The sequence below is a fragment of the Schistocerca gregaria genome, chromosome X (assembly GCF_023897955.1).
Source record: "Schistocerca gregaria isolate iqSchGreg1 chromosome X, iqSchGreg1.2, whole genome shotgun sequence".
NCBI lineage: Eukaryota > Metazoa > Arthropoda > Insecta > Orthoptera > Acrididae > Schistocerca > Schistocerca gregaria.
This window is the reverse complement of record NC_064931.1, coordinates 692,959,505-692,986,120: the sequence shown is the minus strand read 5'-3', so window position 1 is coordinate 692,986,120 and position 26,616 is coordinate 692,959,505. Positions and strand designations below refer to the sequence as shown.

Sequence of the window (26,616 nt, the reverse complement as noted above, 5' to 3'; positions counted from 1 at the left end):
TCACACAACACCCAGCCACCACGAGGCAGAGAAAATCCCTGACCCCGCCGGAAATCGAACCCGGGAACCCGGGCGTCGGAAGCGAGAACGCTACCGCACGACTACGAGATGCGGGCTGTGTTACGTGTAATGGAGACATGTAACAGCTCACTAAAGGGAAGTGGGAAATGCATTTACCACCACAGGTTTAACATGCCGTGGTGATAAATGTGCCACCATAATTTCTGGTCCTAAATCACGAAAATAAATATAGTCAGGTAATTACAATTCTAATAGGATAGCAAAAATAAAATATCTTTGCTGTGTTGCTACAAAAAATGCTGCTTAATTGTAATATGAAACATAAATATGGCTCCACAATTAGCAAGGGAAACCAGAAACTAATGTATCAGTAGACTCAGATCAAGGTTGAATATCCTAGTCACAACACAATGTGATAAAAACTGTTAATTATATACTGCATGTGATAGTTACTTCCAAAGCTGCACAATAACTAATACTTATGTTGGCCCATCGTAGTCTACCAGCCAGTAACCCTTCTGGATCATCACCGATTTTACGTGTAGGTGTTCAGAGATTTCAATAAACCACTATTTAAGCTGAATATTATAAATCTTTTCTAGTCAGCTGAACTTATGATGGAACTTTAAGTATCCTTTTATGAAAAATACGTGGAGTACTCATTGAATAACTGAGAAATTTACTATTCCACAAAGTATATAGCAAAAGTTTACTGAAATGACTTTTCAGTTCAATACAGTAGGATGTTGGGAAATATTGAAGCGCGTTGGATAAGAACCTGTCTAGGTGAATGACTGAATATATTCAACGCAAAGTTTACAGAATACAAACTTATTACTGAGAAAGAACTCAAGTAAGTGGTCCACGCACTTATACAGTACATAGCTGATAATTTGAGATGAAGGTGGTCGCAGTGTCGATCTACTGCGGCCGTTCTAGAAACGAGGCAACAGTATCCATGTGTCTTGCTATATAACTATCGCTGCAAATTATCTTCGTAATGTCGGATTTTCGTAGAACAGAGCTAACCAAATTAATCGATGAGTAATAAGCCAAATTACCTCCACATCCGAGGCTATGTTATATAACTTGTTGTTCTTCTTGCCTTGTTCGGTTGACAAAATGCAAAAACATCGACTGCTACCCACCGACTGACTCATGCCATAAAGACGCTTCGCATTTCGACCGCCAGATCGATGTTTCTATTCCGGCCAAGCCAATTTCGTTACAGAGGGGCTTCCCTCATTATTTTACACGATTACTAACCTACATACCCTATGCATGAACCAGTGTTGCAAGCAAAGTTTTAACATTTCCATTTTCTCACGGCATATTGCTTTTGAAATTACATCCACAAATTAATTACAGTTACATAAACTGGCATAAATAACGAAAAAAAAACACTGAGATAAATGTTACATCAAAGAGCTTTTTGATACAAAAGTCACGATGAATAAAGGCGGATAAAGAAATTAGATGAGACAAATGTAGGTTTTTTCGATAATAGTCGAACACATGCCCCATGTTTCAGTGGTGTTTCCTGATAGGGATACGCCAGGGAAACATTCGTGACACCTCCAACATCATTCACTATACATGAACACCAATACAAAGACCTAATCTCATTTCATCTCATTCACTTAAGGACAACATTAGGTACAATTTTATCAAAACATATATCAAAAATGGTTCAAATGGCTCTGAGCATTATGGGACTTAACATCTGAGGTCATCAGTCCCCTAGAACTTATAACTACTTAAACCTAACTAACCTAAGGACATCACACACATCCATGCCCGAGGCATGATTCGAACCTGCGACCGTAGCAGTCGGGCGGTTACAGACTGAAGCGCGTAGAGCCGCTCGGCCACACCAGGCGGCAAACATGCATCGTCGTAGAAAATAATCTGTGTTACATAGGTCATTGGATAACAATTTATATAGCCACACGAGAATAGAAGAGAACATATAATACACAACTACAATACAGGAAATATTTTACGAGCTTTCACATAAACATTATTTAAAATTTTTCCAGTGTTTACATTTGCTTACCAGAAACTTCAAGCAGTCCATTTACTTTGCTTTCGAGGCAGTAGATACTTTTGAAATAGTTATCATTTTCAAAATATTTCATATTGTGTACAGGGGAAACAATGAGGAGAAATTGTTATTTTCACCAGATAAGTTTCTTGGCTGTGTTATTTTCATGCAGTTCAACAAAATAACGCAAAACTATTTACGATAATCATAACATTTTTCACTGCCCTTCCATTACTTCAGACAGTTCACGCCAATACCTTTGTTTACAAACCTTCTTTTAACAAGGAAATACTTGGCTGCCCACTAAGATTTTTGGCAGTCAATTTCAAACAGCCTTTAAACACCCATTCCTAGTCTATCCATTTAGTAAGTAGGCTAATTGTGCAGCACTTTACACGTATTGGCAGTCCATTTTCTTAAGCTACAGCTCGTTATACTGTGTAGTCATTTAGTATGACATTTAACTTTTTTTGGAATGTCCATTTCATTCTGAAACTTATAGACATATATTAGAAAAACAACTACAGTAAGTCTTCACAACAATATAACATACGTTGCGAAACACAGTTTGTAGGAATAAACATATAATACAGAACATATTAGTCGTGACATGTTTCCAAACAGTGCACCTTTTAATTCTGTTCTGTGGACGTAAGGATTCAGGTCCACTCTCTTATGAACACCTATGGGCTTCTTTGATTTTTGGCACACCAAATAGTATGCGTTAGCGTGAGGCGTTCCTTTCACTTGAAACTGTCCATTGCAAACATATAGTTAAATTTGGAAATAAACCTCCCCCGCGCCCCCTAATTATTATAGCACTATGTACTGCTGTACGCCGTATAATTCCGTTTTCCAGGTCTTACCATAACAAGTCTTAAGAAGGTCTAATTTTGATCCCAAGGTATGTTGTCTATATATCCTTTAATTATATTTGAGAGATTTCTTGATTCTGGAATTGCAAATTCTTTCGTGACTTAAATCCGTTTTTCATAATATATTGCATCGTCAGGAGTTTCTTTCTTAGTTCTGTCTTTACCTCTGGTTCTTGTTTTGAAATTGCTTCATTTGAGCCGCGCGGGATTAGCCGAGCGGTCTAGGGCGTTGCAGTCAAGGACTGTGTGACTGGTCCCGGCGGAGGTTCGAGTCCTCCCTCGGGCATGGATATGTGTGTTTGTCCTTAGGATAATTTAGGTTAAGTAGGGTGTAAGCTTAGGGACCGAGAACCTTAGCAATTAAGTCCCATAATATTTCACACACATTTTAGCTTCATCTGATGGTTACAAAACAACATTTCGTCACGCATTCCTCGATTTCTGTTACTTCAATGTATTCTTCATCCGAACTATCTTCTACATCAGACGATTCTGGGACACTTTTGGATTCTAACAGAATCGCTTTTCTGAGACACTTGTTAATTTCCTCATCCCAACTTTTGTCTGGTTTTAAATACTCAGGATCATGGTTTTCTCCTAATGTTATTAGTTCTTTTTCTTCCACAGCAGGCTCTTCGTCTGAGCTGCCGTCTTCGTTGGCTCTAATGACGTCTGACTTTACATTGCATTTTGTGTAGTCATCGTGAACATCAATAATTCCTAAGCAATCGTCCAAATCTACCTCTTCATGTCTACTGACATCAGTTTGTTCTGCTGGTAGTTCATAAGTTAGGAATCCTTCGTCGGCAACGCTGAGGATTTTATCTTCTTCCATTCTCCTCACTGCGCTCGTATTGTGTACTTTGCGTGGTACCCCTTTCCTCGCTGTCGTCCTCTTTGTACTATACTCCGTTCATCGTAAAAATAAACCTCATCTAAACATTACACTATGAATTCTTCCGCGTTTGCTGGAACCTCATTGGATTTCGGTTGACGTGGAGCAGAAGCCAAGCTGTCTCGAGTACAGTCAAGTACGATAATGAGGATACGTTTTATGCTGTGCGTTGACTCAGCGATAATACGGGACAACAGCTTCATCAGGGCATTAAACTTGGAAAGCACTGACCATTGATGTGAACAGTCGTAGTAAAGACGTATAAAAAGGCGAAAAGTGAACAATATAGCCTTGAGTCATTTAATTTTTGAACAGAAGGAAATAATGGTAAAACTCAGGCGATAGGCTTATTAGGTGAGCTGATGGAATATATAACATGCTCTCGATCTTAGTTAATATAGTACTGTGCCGGCCGTTGTGGACGAGCGGTTCTAGGCGCTACGGTCTGGAACCACGGGACCGCTACGGTCACAGGTTCGAATCCTGCCTCGGGCATGGATGTGTGTGATGTCTTTAGGTTAGTCAGGTTTAAGTAGTTCTGAGATCTAGGGTTACTGATGACCTCAGAAATTAAGTCCCATAGTGCTCAGAGACCATAGTACTGTAATTAAAAACGAGAGTGACGAAAATCCCTTACTTTAACAACGGTAACTTGTCTGCATGCGTAGTGTGCTGGGATTTCACCATGTAGTTTTAATATTGAAGCCACTGAAGGTATTACAGTCGGTTGTCTGGTAATCGCTGAACTTCTGTCATTGGACTCTTGAGGAATGCGCTACATTCCGTACTGCTACGTTGATAACGAGGCGATCAGCAACAGAATCCCAAGCCGCCAAAAAGTCCTCATTTCCCCTCCTCTTTTATGACGTACTGTTCTGCATTTCGCCGTCGATCGGCAGTGACGTGTAACAAAGCTTCGTGCATTAGTTCCAGTAAGTATGGCAGCTTAAATGTCGTGTTATTTCTCGCGACAAATCTTAACTTGGCTCCAGATCAGTCCTATTGGGTTCAGATTGCAGTGTTAACGTGACAACTGTGAAAATGCATCATTTGTAGTGTGTGCTCAACGCCGTCAAAATTGTTTTCCGTGTTTCTACGACGCTTATCACTCTGGTTCGTGTGAGACCACATCTTTCCTATAAAATAATGGGCATATTCAAACAAAGAGGATTTGATTTTTCATTTTTGTTCAAAAAATTTAATTTTGTAATGTTGTCTTAACTCCAAAATCTTTAACCATTTTTGCAATATATCGATAATTAAGAATGTTTATATTTACAATGGAAACCAGAATTCTGTGTGTGGCATGTAAATAGAAACTAGAACACGTACATTATTCTTGAAGAAATTATGGTTAAGTATGAGTTAATTAACACATATCTAATAAATTTCATATTTAAATGATTTAGCTATTCAAACAGACCAAAGAAATTGTGGATCTTAACGGGTTTCGAACCTCCGCCCACCTGCCCGCCTGGTTATCAATCTACGACACCACCGGTCAAGCCACGAATATATCCGAAATATTTTTTACATATTGTTTCTTGAAAAACGTCAAAGCTGATTTTTCTCTGTAATGTTGTGAAAAACATTTAGAACAACTTGTTTCTAGCCTTTAGCGGTGTTCCGCGCGAGTGTTGCACTAGAAGGTAGAAACAGTGTCATCCATTTTCGCGGTGCATCTGAACAGCGAGACAATGAGAGCAAGAGTAGCTCTTACCGAGACTGTGACTGTACACGATTTTGAAATAAAAATTACGTAGCTACAATATCATTCCGAAAAACTTTGATGGCTGCTAATAAATCAGAATGCCTTGAAGTTTCATTTACAGTGACGTAGTAATAACATATCTAATGCATAAGTTGGACCTACTTCCAAGAGCGGAATAACACCAGTACGAGAGCTACGGCTGCTGACCAATCATCGCGTTTGTGTTTGTTTACATCAGGTTTACTCTTATGATACACGGTGTATATCTGCTGCTCGCGAACTTTAGGGGGCGAAAATATTTCCATTTCCTTCTTTGCTGTCGGGCAACATCCTGTTGTCGAGATCTCCTCCCTCCTTTCACTACCACCTAACCGTCTGGTCGTGTACACCCTTTTGAAATCCTCCCACTCGCACTGCTTTAGCCCTTGGTACAGATCATCCCTGACAACTCATTTTCAAATGTTATCATTATTGAAGCTGTTGTTTTCTCCCTTACGAATACATTCAGGTTTTCTGTTGCTACGGAGTCGTCTGGTGCGTGTTCAATGCATTTTATTCTGACGCCCTCAGTCTGTCCTGCTGCCGTAGCTGCAACTTCCACACGGACAACTGCTTGATTTGATACGATTTATTCGTTACTGGTGGGCATTCTGTCCGCCAGCAAGTGCACGTTTCATGACCTGTCTACCGTGACTCAGTCCTGAACACATGTCACTTCATTTGCAGGATCCTGCGGTGCTTCGGAGTCGCTCTCTCGTGCACTAAATTCTTAACGTCTGCGGCGGTACTTTTTTGCGTTTGGGCTTCGGAAATCTTCCTGCGTTAATTTGGCCCACAACATACCCGGTCTTCAGTTTTCCACGTTGTTGCTGTCGTGGTAATGTCTCTTTGCAAATGTACTACCGTGAACGGCTAAAGTACCTTGACCTCTGTCCCTACCTCTTGGAGCCGTATAAACGCGATATCTATCGCCATCATTTGTTTTGTTGTCATCGTGATTATCTCTGTTGTTATAACTCTCGGAGGCCTTTCCGCAGTGGCTACACCGGATCCCATCAGATCACCGAAGTTATGCGCTATCGGGCGTGGCCAGCGTTTGGATGGGTTACCATCCAGGCCACCGTGCGCTGTTGCCATTTTTCGGGGTGCACTCAGCCTCGTGATGCCAATTGAGGGGTCAAAGAAAGCCATCATAACGACCGGGAGAGCAGTGTGCTGACCACACGCCCCTCCTATGCGCATTACTTCGCGAATGATATTCATCCTGTACTCTTTCTAGAAACGTAGAAAAGCTTTTATGATTGCCTCCTACACATCTCTTTGAATCCTCTGGCAGCTTCTTCCATAGTTCCCAAGAAATCTCGGATTCGGATCATCAGCTTTCTAAGTATGTCAGTTTTCGTTACCAGGATTCCCAGAAAGGTTTCATGGAGTTTCTGCCTCTACTGCCAATATCTGGCCATTATGAATTCTCGCTATAAACAATGTTTTCGTTCTGACCATTATTCCTCGGTCAATTTTTGTTTGGATTCCTTAAATGTCACTTCATCTGTGTTCATATTTAATGCCCATCGTTTAACATCACCTAATCAACTGGTAACTGCGTTAATCTTTTCCTGGTCTGTCAAATATTCAAGAAAGACCCTTTCGCAATTTTTCAGAAAATCCAGTGCGTGCCAGGCAGTATGTCTTTTGTCAGGATCAAAATGTTCTTCTCCCTCTAAGGGTTTGTTATGAGGTATCCTATCATCGACACAACTGGACTTGCTTTTTATTTTATTTTCAAGGTCGCAGATTTGCCTGCAATTTGTGAAGTGTTTTCGTCACACTTCTGTTCGCAAATATATTCCTATTTGCTTATTTCTTTCTCATAATCAACCTCTGTCATTCTCAAATGTGAGTTTCATTTCCACATTCGTTAACGGTTTCGGTTTTGAGACCAAAGACCTTGTCGTTCACTTTAGTTACTACTAAACGCTTTACTGTTTCTTGGAACTTTATGATTTCTAAATCGTACCTTTCGTTGATATCACTGATCTGCCCCTGCATTATGACCACATTGTTATATATGGTATTTATTTCAAGTTTCATATCCTTGATTTCAGTACTCAAAACGCCTACTTTTTTGTCCACTTTTTCTATCTGTTCACTGGACAAAGGGTGCATTGTGAATGAATGTAGGATTATAATTGGCTCTTACTGAATTTACCCCCCAAATTACTGATGCTGCCAGTGTGGAAGCACTGACCACCTTTTCTTCTGCAGACGAGACTTTCAGTGGCAAAACTATTTTGTGCAGATATCCATATTGCACTGACAGTTAAACCTTGCAAAAGTGGTCTACAGATCGTCAAATACAGAGAGACACTTCCTCAATTACACTGCTCTTCCACTGATGATGGAAGCACTAATATTTAAGCGTGAAACCCATGTCCAACCCAGCTATATATCACAACATACTGTTTCCGTGTAGTAAACACACAATTCGTATCCTGCACCATACAAAATAACCACTTCTGCATCTTGCATATAGCTATCAACCATCAAACAGTCGTACATATACCACAAAGATAGACAGCATAAGCACTTGGACTGTATACAGGGTGAGTCACATAACATTACCACTGGATATATTTCGTAAACCACATCAAACACTGACGAATCGGTTCCACAGACTGAACGTGAGGAGAGGGGCTAGTGTAATTGGTTAATACTAACCATAAAAAAATGCACGGAAGTATTTTTTTAACAGAAACCTAGGTTTTTTTTAAATGGAACCCCGTTAGTTTTGTTAGCACATCTGAACATATAAACAAATACGTTATCAGTGCCGTTTGTTGCATTGTAAAATGTTAATTACGTTCGGAGATATTGTAACCTAAAGTTGACGCATGAGTACCACTCCTCCGCTGTTCTATCGTGTGTATCGGAGAGCACCGAATTACGTAGGGATCCAAAGGGAACGGTGATGGACCTTAGGTACAGAAGAGACTGGAACAGCACATTACGTCCACGTGCTAACACCTTTTTATTGGTCTTTTTCACTGACACAAATGTACATTACCATGAGGGGTGAGGTACACGTACACACGTGGTTTCTGTTTTCAATTACGGAGTGGAATAGAGTGTGTCCCGACATGTCAAGCCAATAGATGTTCAATGTGGGCCATCATTTGCTGCACACAATTGCAATCTCTGGCGTAATGAATGTCGTACACGCCGCAGTACATCTGGTGTAATGTCGCCGCAGGCTGCCACAATACGTTGTTTCATATCCTCTGGGGTTGTAGGCACATCACGGTGCACATTCTCCTTTAACGTACCCCACGGAAAGAAGTCCAGAGGTGTAAGATCAGGAGAACGGGCTGGCCAATTTATGCGTCCTCCACGTCCTATGAAACGCCCGTCGAACATCCTGTCAAGGGTCAGCCTAGTGTTAATTGCGGAATGTGCAGGTGCACCATCATGCTGATACCACATACGTCGACGCGTTTCCAGTGGGACATTTTCGAGCAACGTTGGCAGATCATTCTGTAGAAACGCGATGTATGTTGCAGCTGTTTGGGCCCCTGCAATGAAGTGAGGACCAATGAGGTGGACGCCCATGATTCCGCACGATACATTTATAGTCCACGGTCGCTGTCGCTCTACCTGTCTTAGCCAGCGAGGATTGTCCACGGACCAGTAATGCATGTTCCGTAGATTCACTGCCCCGTGGTTTGTGAAACCCGCTTCATCGTTAAACAGGTAGAACTGCAACGCATTCTCTGTTAATTCCCATTGACATAATTGCACTCGATGATTAAAGTCATCACCATGTAATTGCTGATGTAGCGACACATGAAACGGGTGAAAGCGGTGACGATGCTGCATGCGCATGACACTACTTTGACTCAGTCCACCGGCTCTCGCAATGTCCCGTGTACTCATGTGTGGGTTCATGGCAACAGCAGCTAACACACCAACTGCACCCGCTTCTCCTGTGACGGGCCTGTTACTGACCCGTTTGCGTGCTACGACCATACTTGTTGCATACAGTTGGCGGTAGATGTTTTGCAATGTGCGGCACGTTGGATGCTCTCTGTCCGGGTACCGTTCTGCATACACCCTGCAGGCTTCAGCTGCATTTCGTCGACACTCACCATAGATGAGTATCATCTCCGCCTTTTCAGAGTTCGAATACACCATGGTCACAGTTCCTACAACACTAAACTATCACAGACGTCTGGTAACACGGTGTACTACAGTTGGTCTGCGTGCGGAGACGAATGCAGAAAAACAATAGCAGCAAGCGCTACATGCGGACACTGCGACAGCTAGACCAAACCACAACAGTGCATTACAGCCACACTCGTAAACACGGTCGTCATCGTAAACATGTCCCTGCAGATGCTGCTCGCCGACGGTGGCCCGTGTTTGTTACAACACGCAACTGAACGTCGGAGGTTTCAACTTTTGGTTACAATATCTCCGGATGTAATTAACATTTTACAATGCAACAAACGGCACTGATTAAGTATTTGTTTATATGTTCAGATGTGCTAACAAAACTAACGTGCTTCCATTAAAAAAACGTAGGTTTGTGTTAAAAAACATACTTCCGTGCATTTTTGTATGGTTTGTATTAAACAATTACGCTAGCCCCTCTCCTCACGTTCGGTCTGCGGAATCGGTTCGACAGTATTTGATGTGGTTTACGAAATATATCGAGCGGTAACGTTAGGTGACTCACCCTGTATAGTCCTCGCAGCATTAGTTATTTCCCGCGAGCTCAGTAGGTCATCGACCACAGCCAACGGTCACAAGTCATCTGCCCTGAACAAAACTGGTCCGACGCATGACCAGAGCGCCCTCTGCGGAACAAGGTCACTCTCCGAACTGTAGTACAAAGTCTGGGTCGGTTGCTGTTTCTGGCCCCGACCTGCTTGCTTGCTTGCTTTCTGCACTCATTTCCAGACTCTGTGATTACAAGAACATACACTCCTGGAAATGGCAAAAAGAACACATTGACACCGGTGTGTCAGACCCACCATAATTGCTCCGGACACTGCGAGAGGGCTGAACATGCATTGATCACAAGCACGGCACAGCGGACACACCAGGAACCGCGGTGTTGGCCGTCGAATGGCGCTAGCTGCGCAGCATTTGTGCACCGCCGCCGTCAGTGTCAGCCAGTTTGCCGTGGCATACGGAGCTCCAACGCAGTCTTTAACACTGGTAGCATGCCACGACAGCGTGGACGTAAACCGTATGTGCAGTTGACGGACTTTGAGCGAGGGCGTATAGTGGGCATGCGGGAGGCCGGGTGGACGTACCGCCGAATTGCTCAACACGTGGGGCGTGAGGTCTCCACAGTATATCCATGTTGTCGCCAGTGGTCGGCGGAAGGTGCACGTGCCCGTCGACCTGGGACCGGACTGCAGCGACGCACGGATGCACGCCAAGACCGTAGGATCCTACGCAGTGCCGTAGGGGACCGCACCGCCACTTCCCAGCAAATTAGGGACACTGTTGCTCCTGTGGTATCGGCGAGGACCATTCGCAACCGTCTCCATGAAGCTGGGCTACGGTCCCGCACACCGTTAGGCCGTCTTCCGCTCACGCCCCAACATCGTGCAGCCCGCCTCCAGTGGTGTCGCGAAAGGCGTGAATGGAGGGACGAATGGAGACGTGTCGTCTTCAGCGATGAGAGTCGCTTTTGCCTTGGTGCCAATGATGGTCATATGCGTGTTTGGCGCCGTGCAGGTGAGCGCCACAATCAGGACTGCATACGACCGAGGCACACAGGGCCAACACCCGGCATCATGGTGTGGGGAGCGATCTCCTACACTGGCCGTACACCTCTGGTGATTGTCGAGGGGACACTGAATAGTGCACGGTACATCCAAACCGTCATCGAACCCATCGTTCTACCATTCCTAGACCGGCAAGGGAACTTGCTGTTCCAACAGGACAATGCACGTCCGCATGTATCCCGTGCCACTCAACGTGCTCTGGAAGGTGTAAGTCAACTACCCAGGCCATCAAGATCTCCGGATCTGTCCCCCATTGAGCATGTTTGCGGTCTGCACGTCCAGCACGAACGCTGGTCCAACTGAGGCGCCAGGTGGAAATGGCATGGCAAGCCGTTCCACAGGACTACATCCAGCATCTCTACGATCGTCTCCATGGGAGAATAGCAGCCTGCATTGCTGCGAAAGGTGGATATACACTGTACTAGTGCCGACATTGTGCATGCTCTGTTGCCTGTGTCTATGTGCCTGTGGTTCTGTCAGTGTGATCATGTGATGTATCTGACCCCAGGAATGTGTCAATAAAGTTTCCCCTTCCTGGGACAATGAATTCACGGTGTTCTTTTTTCAATTTCCAGGAGTGTATATGTTTTCACAAGGTTTACCAGAATGTCATAGCATTTCTGCGATACTTCTCGATATCAAGCGCATAACAATATTGTTTGGATAGCAATGTCGCTTGTGGAGTATAATTCCGATATAGACTGGAAATTATTTCTCTAGAAACTTGAAACTTTAGCGAGGTGGAGCGTGCTGTAAACCACAGAGTAACTAGTAACGTATCTTCTCTGCGAAGACCTTTACGCAAAAACTCGGAAAAAATAGATGAAACTGGTATTTTAACGAGTAACGATGTCGGTGATATAACAGATCCCAAATCATCCTTATAATTTACAAAGTCAACTAAGGTGTTTTTCATATCTAGTGAAGCGGAAAACGTGTCTTCCACCCATCTTTCATCTGCTAGATGCACACAACGCACACCCTAATCGATGTTCTCTCAACCAAATAAAGATGGGTTAATGTGCACCAGCAGTCAACTGGACAGTTTACATGGGAGGGAATAATGGTCCAATGCAAACACACGTCCCTATTGAATCTTCTCAAATTTTGCAGGGAACACATGCGATCACAATGGCTATACAATACATACTGAGTGTTAGGCCGCTATTCAGCCGTCTAGAATACGACACGGTTAGGTCAGCTACATTCCTGTACCCCAACAGGCCTTTCCATTTGGACAGCTCCTGTCGTCAGCTGGAAACGTGAATCATTCCCACCACAGGCCACCGCCCCCGTGCGCCATGCACTCCCATACAGAATCGTCCTAGGAAACAAGCTACATATTTATTTGATCGCTATACTTACAGATAAATATTACGATCGCGGTATCAACTGGACGACATTAGACAATGAGAAAAGTATCGGAAATACCCCTTGGTGATGGCTGTGGCTCTGGAACTAAAAATATCTTTACCATTCTTATGACTTGACATACCTTTCCAAGTAAAAAGAAAATCTTCCATTCCCTTTCCTATCGCAGTATTCCACGTCAAATCCATACCTTCCTTACTACTAGACATATTCATTTTCCTTCCACATGTCGGAATACACACGCACACACATACTTTATAAGCCTCATGCTCAAGGTGAACCTATCACGCATCCCCTATTACTAAGTATAATACGTCGCCAATAACTGATTGCTGGCGATACGAAACAATACTGAGCGAAAATCAGCGATGGGTGGACATGTTTCGTAAGTTTTTCCTGCAATTGGTACCACTGTGTCTTAGAAAGAGAGGCATAATCGTCATACAAATCGCCAGATCTTAAAAACATGATCGCGACGACCATGTCACTATCACAAATGGTCTTTGTACTACAGGTGCTCACAAGTATCGGTAACGATATCTGTTAAAAACTGTACAAGCCTTATAAATCGGGGTATGACATTACCTCTGAATGAAGTGGTTTTCCCAGACAAATACCGCGACACTGAAAATAGACGGTGATCGCCGGAGTGTATATTATCAGACCAACAGTACGATAACATGTCGCCAACACTCATAACAAAATCAAAGAATTTAGGAAGTAATTTGGCTAAGGAACGCGGTGTGAAGCTGGTGTTTGCAACTCCCTCATGCAGCCACTAGATATTGTAACGCATTGTGTCTCGATGCCACATCAGAGGTCCTGCGAGGCCGGCCGGAGTGGCCGTGCGGTTCTAGGCGCTACAGTCTGGAGCCGAGCGACCGCTACAGTCGCAGGTTCGAATCCTGCCTTTGGCATGGATGTGTGGGATGTCGTTAGGTTAGTTAGGTTTAATTAGTTCTAAGTTCTAGGCGACTGATGACCTCAGAAGTTAAGTCGCATAGTGCTCACAGCCATTTCAACCATTAGCTCCTGCAATGTATTCACTTGCTTATAGGCGACGAGTGGTTGAGAAGGATCCCAACAGTAGATGGTGTGCTTATTGAAGTTGTAAGAAGTTGTACACAGGCTTTTCAGATCTCTAGTGTTACGTTCGCTGGTAGAAATGCCGTCTGCGATTTGGAATCAAGTCTTCCCAGTCAATCACGTACCTGGGTTGCATCCTATGGAGAAATCCTTTAATGATTGCAGCCACTAGTGAAACATATTTCTGGTACTCTCATTTCTCGAAATGAGTCACTTTTTTCGAACCTGTCTGCTAAATTCAAATTTTAGATAATCCCTAGGCACCATGCAACTGCCTCTCAGACTCTGTGCTGCCATCCCTGCAGCTTTGCGCGTGTGATCATTCCAATTTAAGTCAGAACTGAGTAGAATTCGGAGAAAGCTATATCTACCACATTCTGTAGTCCATGTAGAAACAGGCTAAGCTGAGTTAGTGTGACAGGACCATGTTTTGACCATTCGATGGAAATGGGAACATGTTGTTGTAGCTCCACCAACCATTTACGATGTGTAAAGTCGGCGCCAAACGAAGTCTGCTTCTGCAACACAAGGTAGTATACAGATAGTACGAACAGTTATGGTGGTGTTTCTTATTGGGAAAATTAAGAGGCCTCAACATCATACAGGTACTGCAGTACAAAACAGATCTACATCCCTCGGGGTCCATTCACGTCTATCACCCCAACATTCTATTATCGTTATTCTCTACCATCCAACAGAGAAAAATTACGAACTATAAAAGCTTTCCTAACTTCATCTGATACAAAACTTGATAAGATTTTAATCACATCTCTCTTTCTCTTCGGATATCGAAAACAAATACCGTCTGTGTAGCAGCATCGAGCACATGTGGTGATCGTATTAAATATACAGGTATTGTTCCACTGGAGTAGGCGAGCAGTGATTGAAGCCGCTTGCACAGACCAGTGTAAAGTGTGTCAGCGCCCATACTGTTGGAGGAGGAGGAACACCGTATGCCACAGACTATACTGTCAGCCACAAGAGTGGCTACCTGTGTTGTTGTTTGAAACATTGTTTTTTTTCTGCTGTAACATGATTTGTACACTGCCATACATTTTGTTTTTATCCTCACGACTTTGAGGTCTGTGTCAGGTTCTAAACTGAGATTAACACGTTCTGATCCATTCCCTCTCACAGAAAACTAGACGTCGCATGGTGTAAACCATGTTGTTGCTTCTGCTACCACCCCATACTCCCCCCCCCCCCCCCCCACACACACACATAACACACAGCTGTGTGTTCTCAGTGGAAATTTCACAAGCCAGTGTGTTTGCAGGGGGCAAATGACTTTTGACCATTGGCTTATGTGAATGACCTACTGAGCTCATAGGTGCTGCGAGCACTATATATGGTTCATGTGCTTATGCTGTCTGTCTTTGCGGTAAACGTAAGAGTATATGATGGTCGATAGATATATGCAAGACACAGAAATTGTGACTTTGTTTGGCGAAGGATATGAATTGTTTATTTACTAAATCAAAACAGTATGTGGTGATATACAGCCACGTTGGAGATGGGTGTCACGCTGAAACATTCAAGCTTCCGTTGCCAGTGGCAGAGCAGTGTAACTGAGGAAGTATTTGGCGATCCGTAGACCACTTTTGCAACGTTTAACTGTCAGTGCAATATGGAGATCTATACAAAATAGTCTTGTCTGCAAGAAAAAGGTGGACAGTGCTTCCACACCGGCAGCGTCAATAATTTGGCGAGAAAATTCGGCAAGAGCCAATCAGAATTCTTCATTCATTCATTCATTCACAAGACAACCTTTGTGCTAGGACATAGGAGCCCTTTCATAGCAGTGAGAATGTTTACTGTTTCGGAGACGTTTGTTGAAAGCATGACATAGCGATTTCCAGGAAGGATACGTGATGGATGTGGTGCCTCGTTAGCACCACCAGGAAGAATGCATTCGGTGTTATTCAGGGCAATTTTCGTTAACAGCTCCTGTTAGGACAGAATTTCCTTGCAGACAAGCTCAGACATCTCGAAAGCTCCTACAACAACAAAAGTGACCATTAACTATTTCTGCAACACTTAATGATTTTGGTGAGGGAGAGATGGCTCTTATTTACATGTGATGTCAATATAACACTGACAAACTTTTAGCTGCGCCTGCGAGGATGAGCCGCTATGCAAACGTCTCGCTCACCACTGGACCTGCTGCTTTGAAAGATCTGCATCAGCAACAGTGATTAGGTAAACAAGTGCGCCGCCAGAGCCGCCTTGCATGTGGGATGCGCTGTCCTGTTAGGATCGCTAGGAAGAATGCATACTGTCATCATTCTGCCTTGGAACCCTGTACAGAACGGTTCTCTGATATGTCGCAGTCGAATTTCTTAAATGGTTCAAATGGATCTGAGCACTATGGGACTCAACTGCTGTGGTCATCAGTCCCCTAGAACTTAGAACTACTTAAACCTAACTAACCTAAGGACATCACACACATCCATGCCCGAGACAGGATTCGAACCTACGACCGTAGCACTCGCACGGTTCCGTATTGCGCGCCTAGAACCGCGAGACCACCGCGGCCGGCTCGAATTTCTTAACGATAGTCCAAAAGCGGTTTGAAATGCAATGAGTGTTTGTGCATTCCATTATTTCTGCTGTTTAAGCGTTTTGTGCGTGTTTGCAGATCATTATACATGCATTATTTCGCCAATTGTACACGTAGTGAATGTGTCTGTGCATCAGTGAACTAAATTATTTTGTGAACACGTCTGTAAGATGTGCAATGCATTATTTTGACAGCTTACAGTCAGTTAGCGTTTTTGCAGAGCACTGAACATGTATTATTTTGACAATTTACTAGTTGTTTGCCTGGCTGTACATCAGTGTACTGCATTATTTCGGTGATTTACGAGTAGTTTGCAGGTCTGTACGCTATTCACTGAGACCCCAAGCACGCCAGGGTGAGTGCTTTGTAGCAATGTAATAAATAAACGACCTGAAACCTATCCCTAAATAGATTGTTCCAACTTCCCAATAAAAATAAATGAAGTACACTCCTGTCTCTCTCCAGTAGCTGGACACAGACAGAGTCTGTTTCCCGCCATTTTGCCCCAGACCTCCATCTTAGATTACATCATGGGAGGAACGACAGCTCCCTCTGGTGATGGACATGAGCACTAGGTCAGTTGGACTCTAGACTCTCATGGTGAACACACTGAATTGAACAATTGCCTATGACAACTTAAACTGTTTAAATGAACACTGCATGCAAAATAAGGACTTACATCCATCCTATCCAGCAGCCCAGTACAGGCTGAGTCCTTTTCCCGCCAATTCTAAGGAAAAGGTGGTGGTTGGATGACTTATGTTAGTGGAGGTAGCTCAATCGACCTATTTTCCCGCATACATTTTCTCACCACTTTCTTAGTTTAGTGGAGGTAGCCCAATTGACCTATTTCCTGCCATTTTTCACACCATTTTCTTGGGATGAGAGGGTAGGGGAATGGGGAGGGGGTTAGGTTAGAGGAGATAGCACAGTTGCCCTATTTTCCCCCTAAAATTTGAACTTCCCTCCATGACATAATTGCGACATTGCCGCATATATCGCCGCCATCTTGAATAAATTTGGCACCAATGCAATGTGGGGTGGCGTCCTACTTGCCCTTCTACTGACCCATTCCTAACCTGCGCCAAAATTGCTTGGACCCCTGCTTCGCTTAATCCTGGAAATCCTGGAAAGATTGCCCTCTGCCTCGCTTTCTGTATCGGCCACCATCCTGGTCTTGAATCCTGTACCAACTCATCCACTTCCCACACCTACTCCTTTTCCTAGAGCACTTTCGGATCCAATACATTATTTGAAAAATCCAGTCCACACACCCAAATAACAATCCACTATCAACAAATCCAGGTGTCCTTTTACGAGACTATATAGAAATTCGACCCTTAAGGCATCTTCATGCCTTACCCATCCTCTTCTGTCGGCATTTTAACCAACTTCCATTCCTCGACAGTGATATGTACCTCATTAGGCAAAGTTGCTGCAAGTACTAGCACGGTTCATAAACAAAGTTAACTGTTGAGATTGACTTTACTCGATAAATAAATTATTTTTTGCAGATAAGACAGAAAGCACTAGCGCAGTTTATCAAACGAGGTAACAGTAATTTGGTAAGAACAACACAGAAAGAATATTAAATGTTTTTGCAAGAAGTGGCTCTCAATAACACTAACTATCTGTATACTGAAGCAGAAACCGGCTCATTATTATAAGTAAATTATTACTGATGGTAGATCAATATTAACTTGGACCACAAGATCTTTTATCAGCTTCATTATTGGAATATACCGTCCCCAAAATGTCTTTCAGGTTATTTCATTCTCTATTCCTATCATTATTTGTATTTTCGAGGAACATTCCCATCCTTAAACTATTTACCTCAAATGGAAAATGTCGTACTTAGATTCGGTATAGTTTTAATAGTTGTAGTTAGTTGCTTATTATAGCATACAGATGTTAGATAGCTAGCAAGTTCACTTCATTAATGCTGTAACTGTGATATGAACTTAAATCTGGCTCAACAATTAGCAAGGGAGCCAGATACTAATCTAACAGTACACTCAGATCAAGGTTAAATATGTTGGTCAAAACACAATATGAGAAAAATTGTTAATTATGTACAAATGAAATTGTAAACACGGTTACTTCCTAACTTGCACAATAATTACTTCTTGTACTAGCCCTTGAAAGTATAATAGTTAGTAACTTTCTGTATCATCGATTTTCCATGTAACTGTAACGCTGAACAGGGATTTCAATAAAAGAAATCTTTAAGCTGAATATCATAAATCTTTTCTTGGCAACTGATATTTGGTGAAACTTTAACTATCATTTCACGAAAATTACGTGGAGTGCTTCGAAACGTATGCTCACTGAATAACTATGAAATTTACTACTCCTCAAAGTCTATTAACTGTAGTTAAATTTTACTGAAACTGAAATAACATTTCAGTTCAATAAAGTAGGATACTCGGGATTACCGAAGCTTGGTGGATAGGAATCAGTCTAGGAGAATGAATAAGTATAAAATACGACTACTCAATGCAAATTCTACAGTACACAATCTTATTATTGAGGATGAAACCCCATAATTGGACCATGATGTTACACAGTACTCAGCTGATAATTTGAGATGAAGGTGGTAGCAGTGTCGATCTCCTGTGGCTATTCTACAAACGAAGCAACAATATTGATGGGTCTTGCTGTATAACTACTCCTTAGCGTCGGATTTTTGTAGAACACAGACAGCCAAAGTAATCGATGAATAATAAGTCAAATTTCTTCCACATCGGAGGCTATGTTATATAATCTTTCTGTTCTTCGTGCCTCGTTCCGTTCACAAGATGCAAAAACGTTGACTGCCAGCCACTGACTGATCCATGCCATAATGGAGCTTCGCAATTCGACTGCTAGATCGACCTTTTCTATTCCCGCCAAGCCAGTTTCGTTGCACAGGGTCTTCCCACTATGTTTTAAACGTACATGTCAAGTGCAGTAACCCGTACTACAAGTAAAGTTTAACATTTCCATTCTCTCACAGCATCTTACTTTTGAAATTAGATCCATAGGTAAATTACAATTACATAAATTGACTTAAGTAATGAATAAAACATTTACCTCGATAATACATCAAAGAGTTTGGTGTTACAGAAATGACATTGAGTAAAAACAGATAAAAAATTAGATGAGACAAATATACGTATTATCAATAATAGTGTTACAAAGACAACTGCATGCAACAAATGCAGCTGATTCAAACCTACTCTGATCACACAATTCAGTCACGCATAATTTTTCACTCAAAAGGTTTGCACTTTGGTTTGTGAATAGAATCACGTCCCTCATTTCTTTAGAATTATCATATTCTTTGCGTAGTGTGGATAAAATTCGACCACTTAAGAGTCTATCAGAAAAACAATTTCCTTGTGCTTACACAACTCACGAAAAGCCTTTGCAGCTTCGCAACGTGTGTGCTAATGGCATCTTTGTTGTCATGTTGAATACGAAAAACTGCCTAGATCACGTTCAGTCGTTGTGTACTGGTCGATTCAAATCGCGCGAATAATTTATCCAAATATCACTCGCATCTATGCACGTCAACACGTGATCACCAACGGATTTTCATTGTGCACTTGCTAATAAACTTACCAATTCCGCATCATCTTGCAGCCACTGCTGATGTGTCGGTGTTTCGTCTGTGGTCACAACTTCCACCGATTCAGGGCACTTGTATGTATGTACCAGTAACAACGTCTTCAAGAGCATGTGCTCGAAACAGCATCAACACATGCGATTTCCAAATAGCTCACTTTTCAAGTGCTAGAGTTTATTCTCTTTTATTTTGTAAAACCAAATACTTTGTAACTGTTCACACACAACCTGGGCCTATAAACTGTTAAGATTATTTATTTAAAATAGACTACAACAGATTTACAAAGCTAAGTTCATCATATATACACTCAAAAAACGTGGTATCAATACACTTAATGTTTTATCATTTCAGTGATTACACTGAACTTTCATAACATAGAAATGAAAACTCACGTTATACACATATGACAACACAGATCAGATTTTCCTTGGATCTTCAGCCAGGTTAAACTGTCACATGCATACAGTATTTGAATAGTCCATGTAGCCGTCATCAGGTAAGAAAAGCTAAGCTGCTCTCGCCGATAACTAATTCAACCATGAACGACGGACCCTTTATATGCAGCGAAAAATGTTTAAAATGGCTTTGAGCACTATGGGACTTAAAATCTGTGGTCATCAGTCCCCTAGAACTTAGAACTACTTAAACCTAACTAACCTAAGGACATCACACACATCCATGCTCGAGGCAGGATTCGAACCTGCGACCGTAGCAGTCGCGCAGTTCTGGACTGAGCGCCTAGAACCGCGAGACCACCGCGGCGACTATGCAGCGAAAATACGAAGGCGTTGGCGCTAAGGTGAAATGCGCAAGCGCTTAATCGTTGCTGCTGCCCCCTGGCGCAAGGAGAGTTGCAGAACCTCCACTGCTGAATACTGTCGGAAAATCATATATCGTTAAATATTATTACTCACAGACGGCCGATACAGATGCCGTTGTTTCTTCATATCTGATAAAAGAGGATTCCAAGTGTAAATTAGCGGTATCCATCGTCACGTTTGATGATATTATCTGTTAGTCTTATTTCGACAAATTCTTTTCAAACACATTCCCAGTATCGCGAGGAGTCTGCAGTCACTTCTGTCTCATTGTACAGCATCCTGTGTCTCTGCAAGACAGTGCTCAGCCACGGCAGATTTGTCAGGTTGTGATAACCACGTATGGCAATGATGTTCAACACTTCTGTCATTGATGGTACGAATAGTTTGGACAGTGTATATTTTACCGTACCCACGTGGTATTTTGTAAACGCCAGGCTTCCTCAAGCCTAAATCGTCCTTAACAGACCCAAGAAGTGCTCTAATCCTAGCTGACGGACGGAATACACATCTGATTTCATGTTTTTTCAAAACTCTAGCTTGGCAGACACTTTCCCGGCGTATTTAAGGAAAGCCACGGAACTAAAAGTGTCTTCAAGTGATTTAGGTAGACATAGGATGCTATACAATGAGACACAAGTGTTTGCAGACGCCTCGCGTTACTGGGATGGTGTTGTAAAAGAATCTGTTGAAATGAGGCAACAGATAAACCCGCTAAGTAAAACTTGGAATCTTATTTTATCAGATATGAAGAAACAACGGCATCTGAATCGGCCGTCTATGAGTAATAATTTTTGACGATGTGTGGTTTTTCGACAGTATTCACAAGTGGAGACGCTACAACTCTTCTTGCGCCAGGGGGCAGCAGCAGCAGTTAAGCACTTGCCCATTTCACCTTAGCGCATGCACCTTCGTATTTTCACTGCATATAAAGTTTCCGTCGTTCACAGTTTGAATCAGTTATCGGCGAGAGCGGCTTAGCTTTTCTCACGCGATGATGTCGGCCATTTGGACCGCTGAAATATTGTGTGCAGATGACAGTTTGATCTGGCTGGTGACCCGACAAGAATTTGATCTCTTGATACGCCACAAAGTCTAAATAGCCACATATGAAAATACATTTCGTATTTTTCTTCTCATTGTTAACAGTAAGCGTTCCCAGTTGATTAAAGTTTAAGACAGGAGGTTTCTTGCATTTTTCTGCACATTATCCCAATCACTCTTTTCTGAGCAATGATTAGCCTCCCAGACGAGAGATTACTTCTAGTTCGTAATATGAGTTGAGTGATGACAAGTAGTCACCTCCTACTATACGTCTCATTCTATTCTTCTTTACTGAGCACTGTGGCACAGCATCACATGTTAGCCATTACTTGCACTTTCTCGTTTTGTGTTTACATCAACTCGCTATAGGTAAACTGTATTGGTGTGATGTTTGTCCAAAGAATGTGTGAATGCTACTATCATAAGTTACTCTTAAGGATTTGTATAGTGACATTTCTACTTCTATACTTTGCAGATGTTCACACACTCCCCGAGCCCAAAAAGTGTTATGATTATTTATTTACCATACTTTTTCTATGCTGAATTTGAATGGCTACGAGGAAATGAATGTTTTTTAGGTCCTAGAATTTGTTAGGTACTGGCCTCATTTTGTACAACTTTTACCCCCCAAAGACTCGTGTATTTTTTCAGTTATTCTACTAATATTTCAACATTACTTCTTACATTAACTGTTCTACTATAATGTATACACTAAGAAGTCTATTCCATCTCTAATAATATAGAGTGAAACAAGTTTTTATTTCTTGATTCATACTCGACATCAGTGCCACCAGTTGTATTTCATCTTCAATTAAATTAAATTAACAGGTTTTCTTGCAATTTAAAAATTGTGACTTAAGTTTTTAAGTCTGTTTTTTAGAATAAAAATCATTACTATAATTTATTTATTATCAATGATCAAATTACATTTCCTTTGTAATTTGTTTTTCTGTACACAGGCTGTTTTCGAACGGTTAGTAGACATAATCTGTGACAAGATGTCAGAGAGCCTGGACTCGGATCCAAATCTCATGAATGCTGGCTCTAAAGGAACACGTCTGACAGAACAACCTGCTGGCCCACAAAATGGAAGCTGCAATTGCTAACTGCTTCTGGAACTGTAAATTAATCAAAATAAGCAGCCACAATGTAATGGGAAATAAATTTAATATGGAATTAAATATACCTGAATAAGGATGTTAACATTTAAAACAGAATTGTACAGTAAATATGTTATGTGATTAAAAATATTTCTTAATAGTGATAAGTGCCAGTGTGTATTTATCCAGGTGTCTAAATAATGAGAACTAACCAAACTTAGGAATTACACGAATACAATAACAGAAAGGTAATTAAGGTGACTGCATTCTATGATACTTAAATAAACAATAGCGTAAGAAAATGTTTGTGTGTAAGAATATATACATTCTGAATCATTGAAATCGAAATATGTGTTTTCTGTTTTTATTGCTTTGTAATAGTAGTTACTGTCCATTATCTCTGGCTTCTAGGTTTCTTGTTGTTCTGTATTTTCTAATGTCAAACATGTTACCTCAGCCAGTTGTAAGTATGATAGCTAACTCTGTTTCAAATGAGGAATAAACTGTGAATAATATTCATGGAGAGATGTCAATTTCTTGGGAAACATTTTGTGGGTATAAAATATAATTTTTATAATTAATGATCATTGTTCAAGAATGTTTATGACAGAAATAAGATAAAAGCTTCATAGATCAAATACACACTTCTTGAAGAACTGAAATTCTTTTCACTGAAAGTCCTTCTGTATTTCTACCTGTCTGTATCTAGTGATCAATGCAAATGTGTAGAGAAACAAATTAAATGTTCGTATTATGGCCTTAAGTAGAACTGTCAAACAGTTAGTAGCTTCACCTCCCAGTATAATAACAATGTATTCAAAGTATTATTACTGGATATTTCAGCAAAGAGCTTCATTTGTTTCCATGCAATTGTTTGAAGTAGTATATGGCATGTAAAGCATTTTGTGTGCTCACTGTGTGTGTATTTTTCTGATCTATGTGGCTTGGACTGTTGTGTTATATTAAGTATTCAGTTGTCACAAATGTGGTATATTTAGAGCTTCAATATGTTTAGCATTTTTGATGATATTTTCCAGTTACATAAATATTTGAAAAACATTCAAAGTACCATTACTTTTTAAATCACAACATTTGTGTTCATCAGATTTTTTTAGTACCAATGTTCTTTGGCTTTATACTTTTGTTTCAGAACCTTTCATTTTCTATTTTATCTCTGGTTTGTTGACGCATGTCTGTAAAAGATTTTATTTTTTATAATTGGTTCTCAAGACCATCAATTGAGTACTATTATTAATGCATATAGCTATTAACACCTGATGTCATTGTGTGGCACATCATTGACTATAAAACTGATTGTATGTTTAATACATGAGGGGTAGCAAATCTATATTTTTAGACTTTATTCATGTATGTCCTGAAATGTAGGCCTACAGACAAAAGACTTTCTTTGTGTTCAGTGTCAAGGAAAAAAGTGTTATTAGTTCTTCTGGACTATAACATGGGTAACAAGCCACTACAAAGAACTGCAGCCATTAAAAAACCAAGTACACAATTTTTATGTTATTTTCATTGCTGAATTGTGAAATAAAATATAACCTTCCACAAATGCAACCAGTGTACAGTTAGAAATTCATTATTAAATATTGTTATAAATGACATTTTCTGAAATTTATTTCATTATACATAGCTGTTAGCCAGTCTGAATTTGTGAAGATGAATGACACACACATAAAACCTATTATGTTGCATTATATAGGTAATTTATCAATGTATAATGTTTCTGCATCTGATTCAAAAAACAACAACAGCGTTAACAGACCATTTCACAGTTCATGTATAATTCTATCTTGAAAATCATATTATCATATACAGGTCACTTATCTGAGACAATTCGTTATATCTTGATAATCAAAATTAATCAGAGTTTTTATTCTGCAGCCAGCAAAATGTATGTAACATGTACTTCAGTATTCATTGTCTGCAGGAAATATAGCTCTGCCCTTTGTTAAATGCAAAATCATGATATTAGTTTGCTGAACCAGAAGCAAGAGTGTAAATATGCATAGTTTTGTTTGTACTGTTTAAAATATATTTATTAGTTGTATTGAGTGAGTTATTGTTCCAGTGTGATCTTATTGTTCCTTACAACAAGCATTTACTGTTTGAGTGACATAGAGTAGGTACCCCAACATATGTGCCTTAGCTTACTGCATGAGTTCACTACTTCAAAGGCTGCTCCAACTCTAATTGCTGTCTTCCTGTAGAGACTGGTGGGACATATAAAAAGAAATTGATGATGCTGACTATGAATCTAGATTCAGGTTATATGAAAGCTATTTTCAGAAATGTAGATAATATCCTAATAGTCTCATATATTTTCACAGTACTTAGAAGGGAAAAAGATGATTTTATGATTCTATGACTACATTTGCGTTATATAAATTCTTTCTAGCAGTTCACATATATGTATCACATGTACTATGATCTTTTACACATACACATACAGTATTTAAACCTTACACTTAAATTTGTTTGGCTTTGTTGCTGCATGTCACACTTCAGTGACCATCTAGTACAAATATTAGTGGATATCATACACAGTTATTACTATGACGGACCACCACTGTCGTTATAGATGGAAGCTCTTAATTAAAGACAGTCACACAAATAGAATGGACATGCCCGTCTCACTGTGAAATTAACATCCTTCATTCATCATTCATATATACATCTTTCTTAAACAAATACTGTGCAGCCTCAGCAGCATCTCTCTCTCTCTCTCTCTCTCTCTCTCTCTCTCTCTCTCTCTCTCTCTCTCTGTCGCTCTGTATATTTCTCTCTATCTCTTTCTCTTTCTCTCTCTCTCTCTCTCTCTTTGTGTGTGTGTGTGTGTGTGTGTGTGTGTGTGTGTGTGTGTGTGTGTGTGTGTGTGTGTGTTGCGAAGGGCGTTGTGTGTGGTATTTTGTAAATGAGCACTTTGCCTCCAAAACAGGTGGTACTGTGACCCCATAATATTACACATTTTCCATCCAGGACATTCCACTATCATTACTTTTACTTACTGCCACTTAGCTCATATACATTTCACATGAAGGAATTTTCAAGGACCATGAATATCACAGTGGAACATAATGTAAAGTAACTTTTTTACATCCAAATGCACTTATAATCTCTGGTAAAAATATAAAAACTCTATCTTAAAAATTAGGTTCTGCACTTCTCATCATTTCTGTAATGGTTATTCAGTTGTTATTATCTCAGCAACATTTATGAGGAGTTTGTTTTCTACATTTTTATTAATAATTCCAAAGCTGTAGTATTATGGTTTTGTTCTGACTTTTCTGCATCCACCACTACTAATGTACACAAATACATAGTCTAATTCTGAATAACTGAATAATAAAACATTCAATTTATTGCTTCCATTATTGTATTCTGTTGTGTCAAATGAATCATGTACGTTAATCATTTGACCCTTCTTAGTGTTCAATAATAATCGTTTTAGTCTAGCAATCATCACAATCAATATCACAAATATAATATCATAGTTGTGAGAGCAATTTGCTACACAAAGTAGCAGCCTCAATGTTGCTTATATTTAACATATTCCACAAATAGTACTACATGTGAAAATTTCCCAAATTGTGACAGGAAACTAAATCTAAAAATTATACATGCAAAACTTTGATGTCTATCAATTTCACTTTAATTTAGCCCATTTCTATAAG

General features: G+C 40.8%; 1 protein-coding gene across 7 annotated transcripts in view; it reads left to right on the top strand.

Moving 5' to 3' along the window:
* The window catches only part of LOC126297692 (ras-related protein Rab-3), a 757,051-nt gene extending 732,507 nt beyond the window's left edge, over positions 1-24,544 (top strand). For all 7 annotated transcript variants that reach the window (XM_049988812.1, XM_049988810.1, XM_049988814.1 and 4 more), the window contains one exon: positions 22,787-24,544. In XM_049988812.1, coding sequence (XP_049844769.1) covers positions 22,787-22,933 — 147 coding nt within the window. In that variant the 3' untranslated portion in view covers positions 22,934-24,544. The remainder of the gene's footprint in view (positions 1-22,786) is intronic.
* Positions 24,545-26,616: the final 2,072 nt, after the last annotated feature.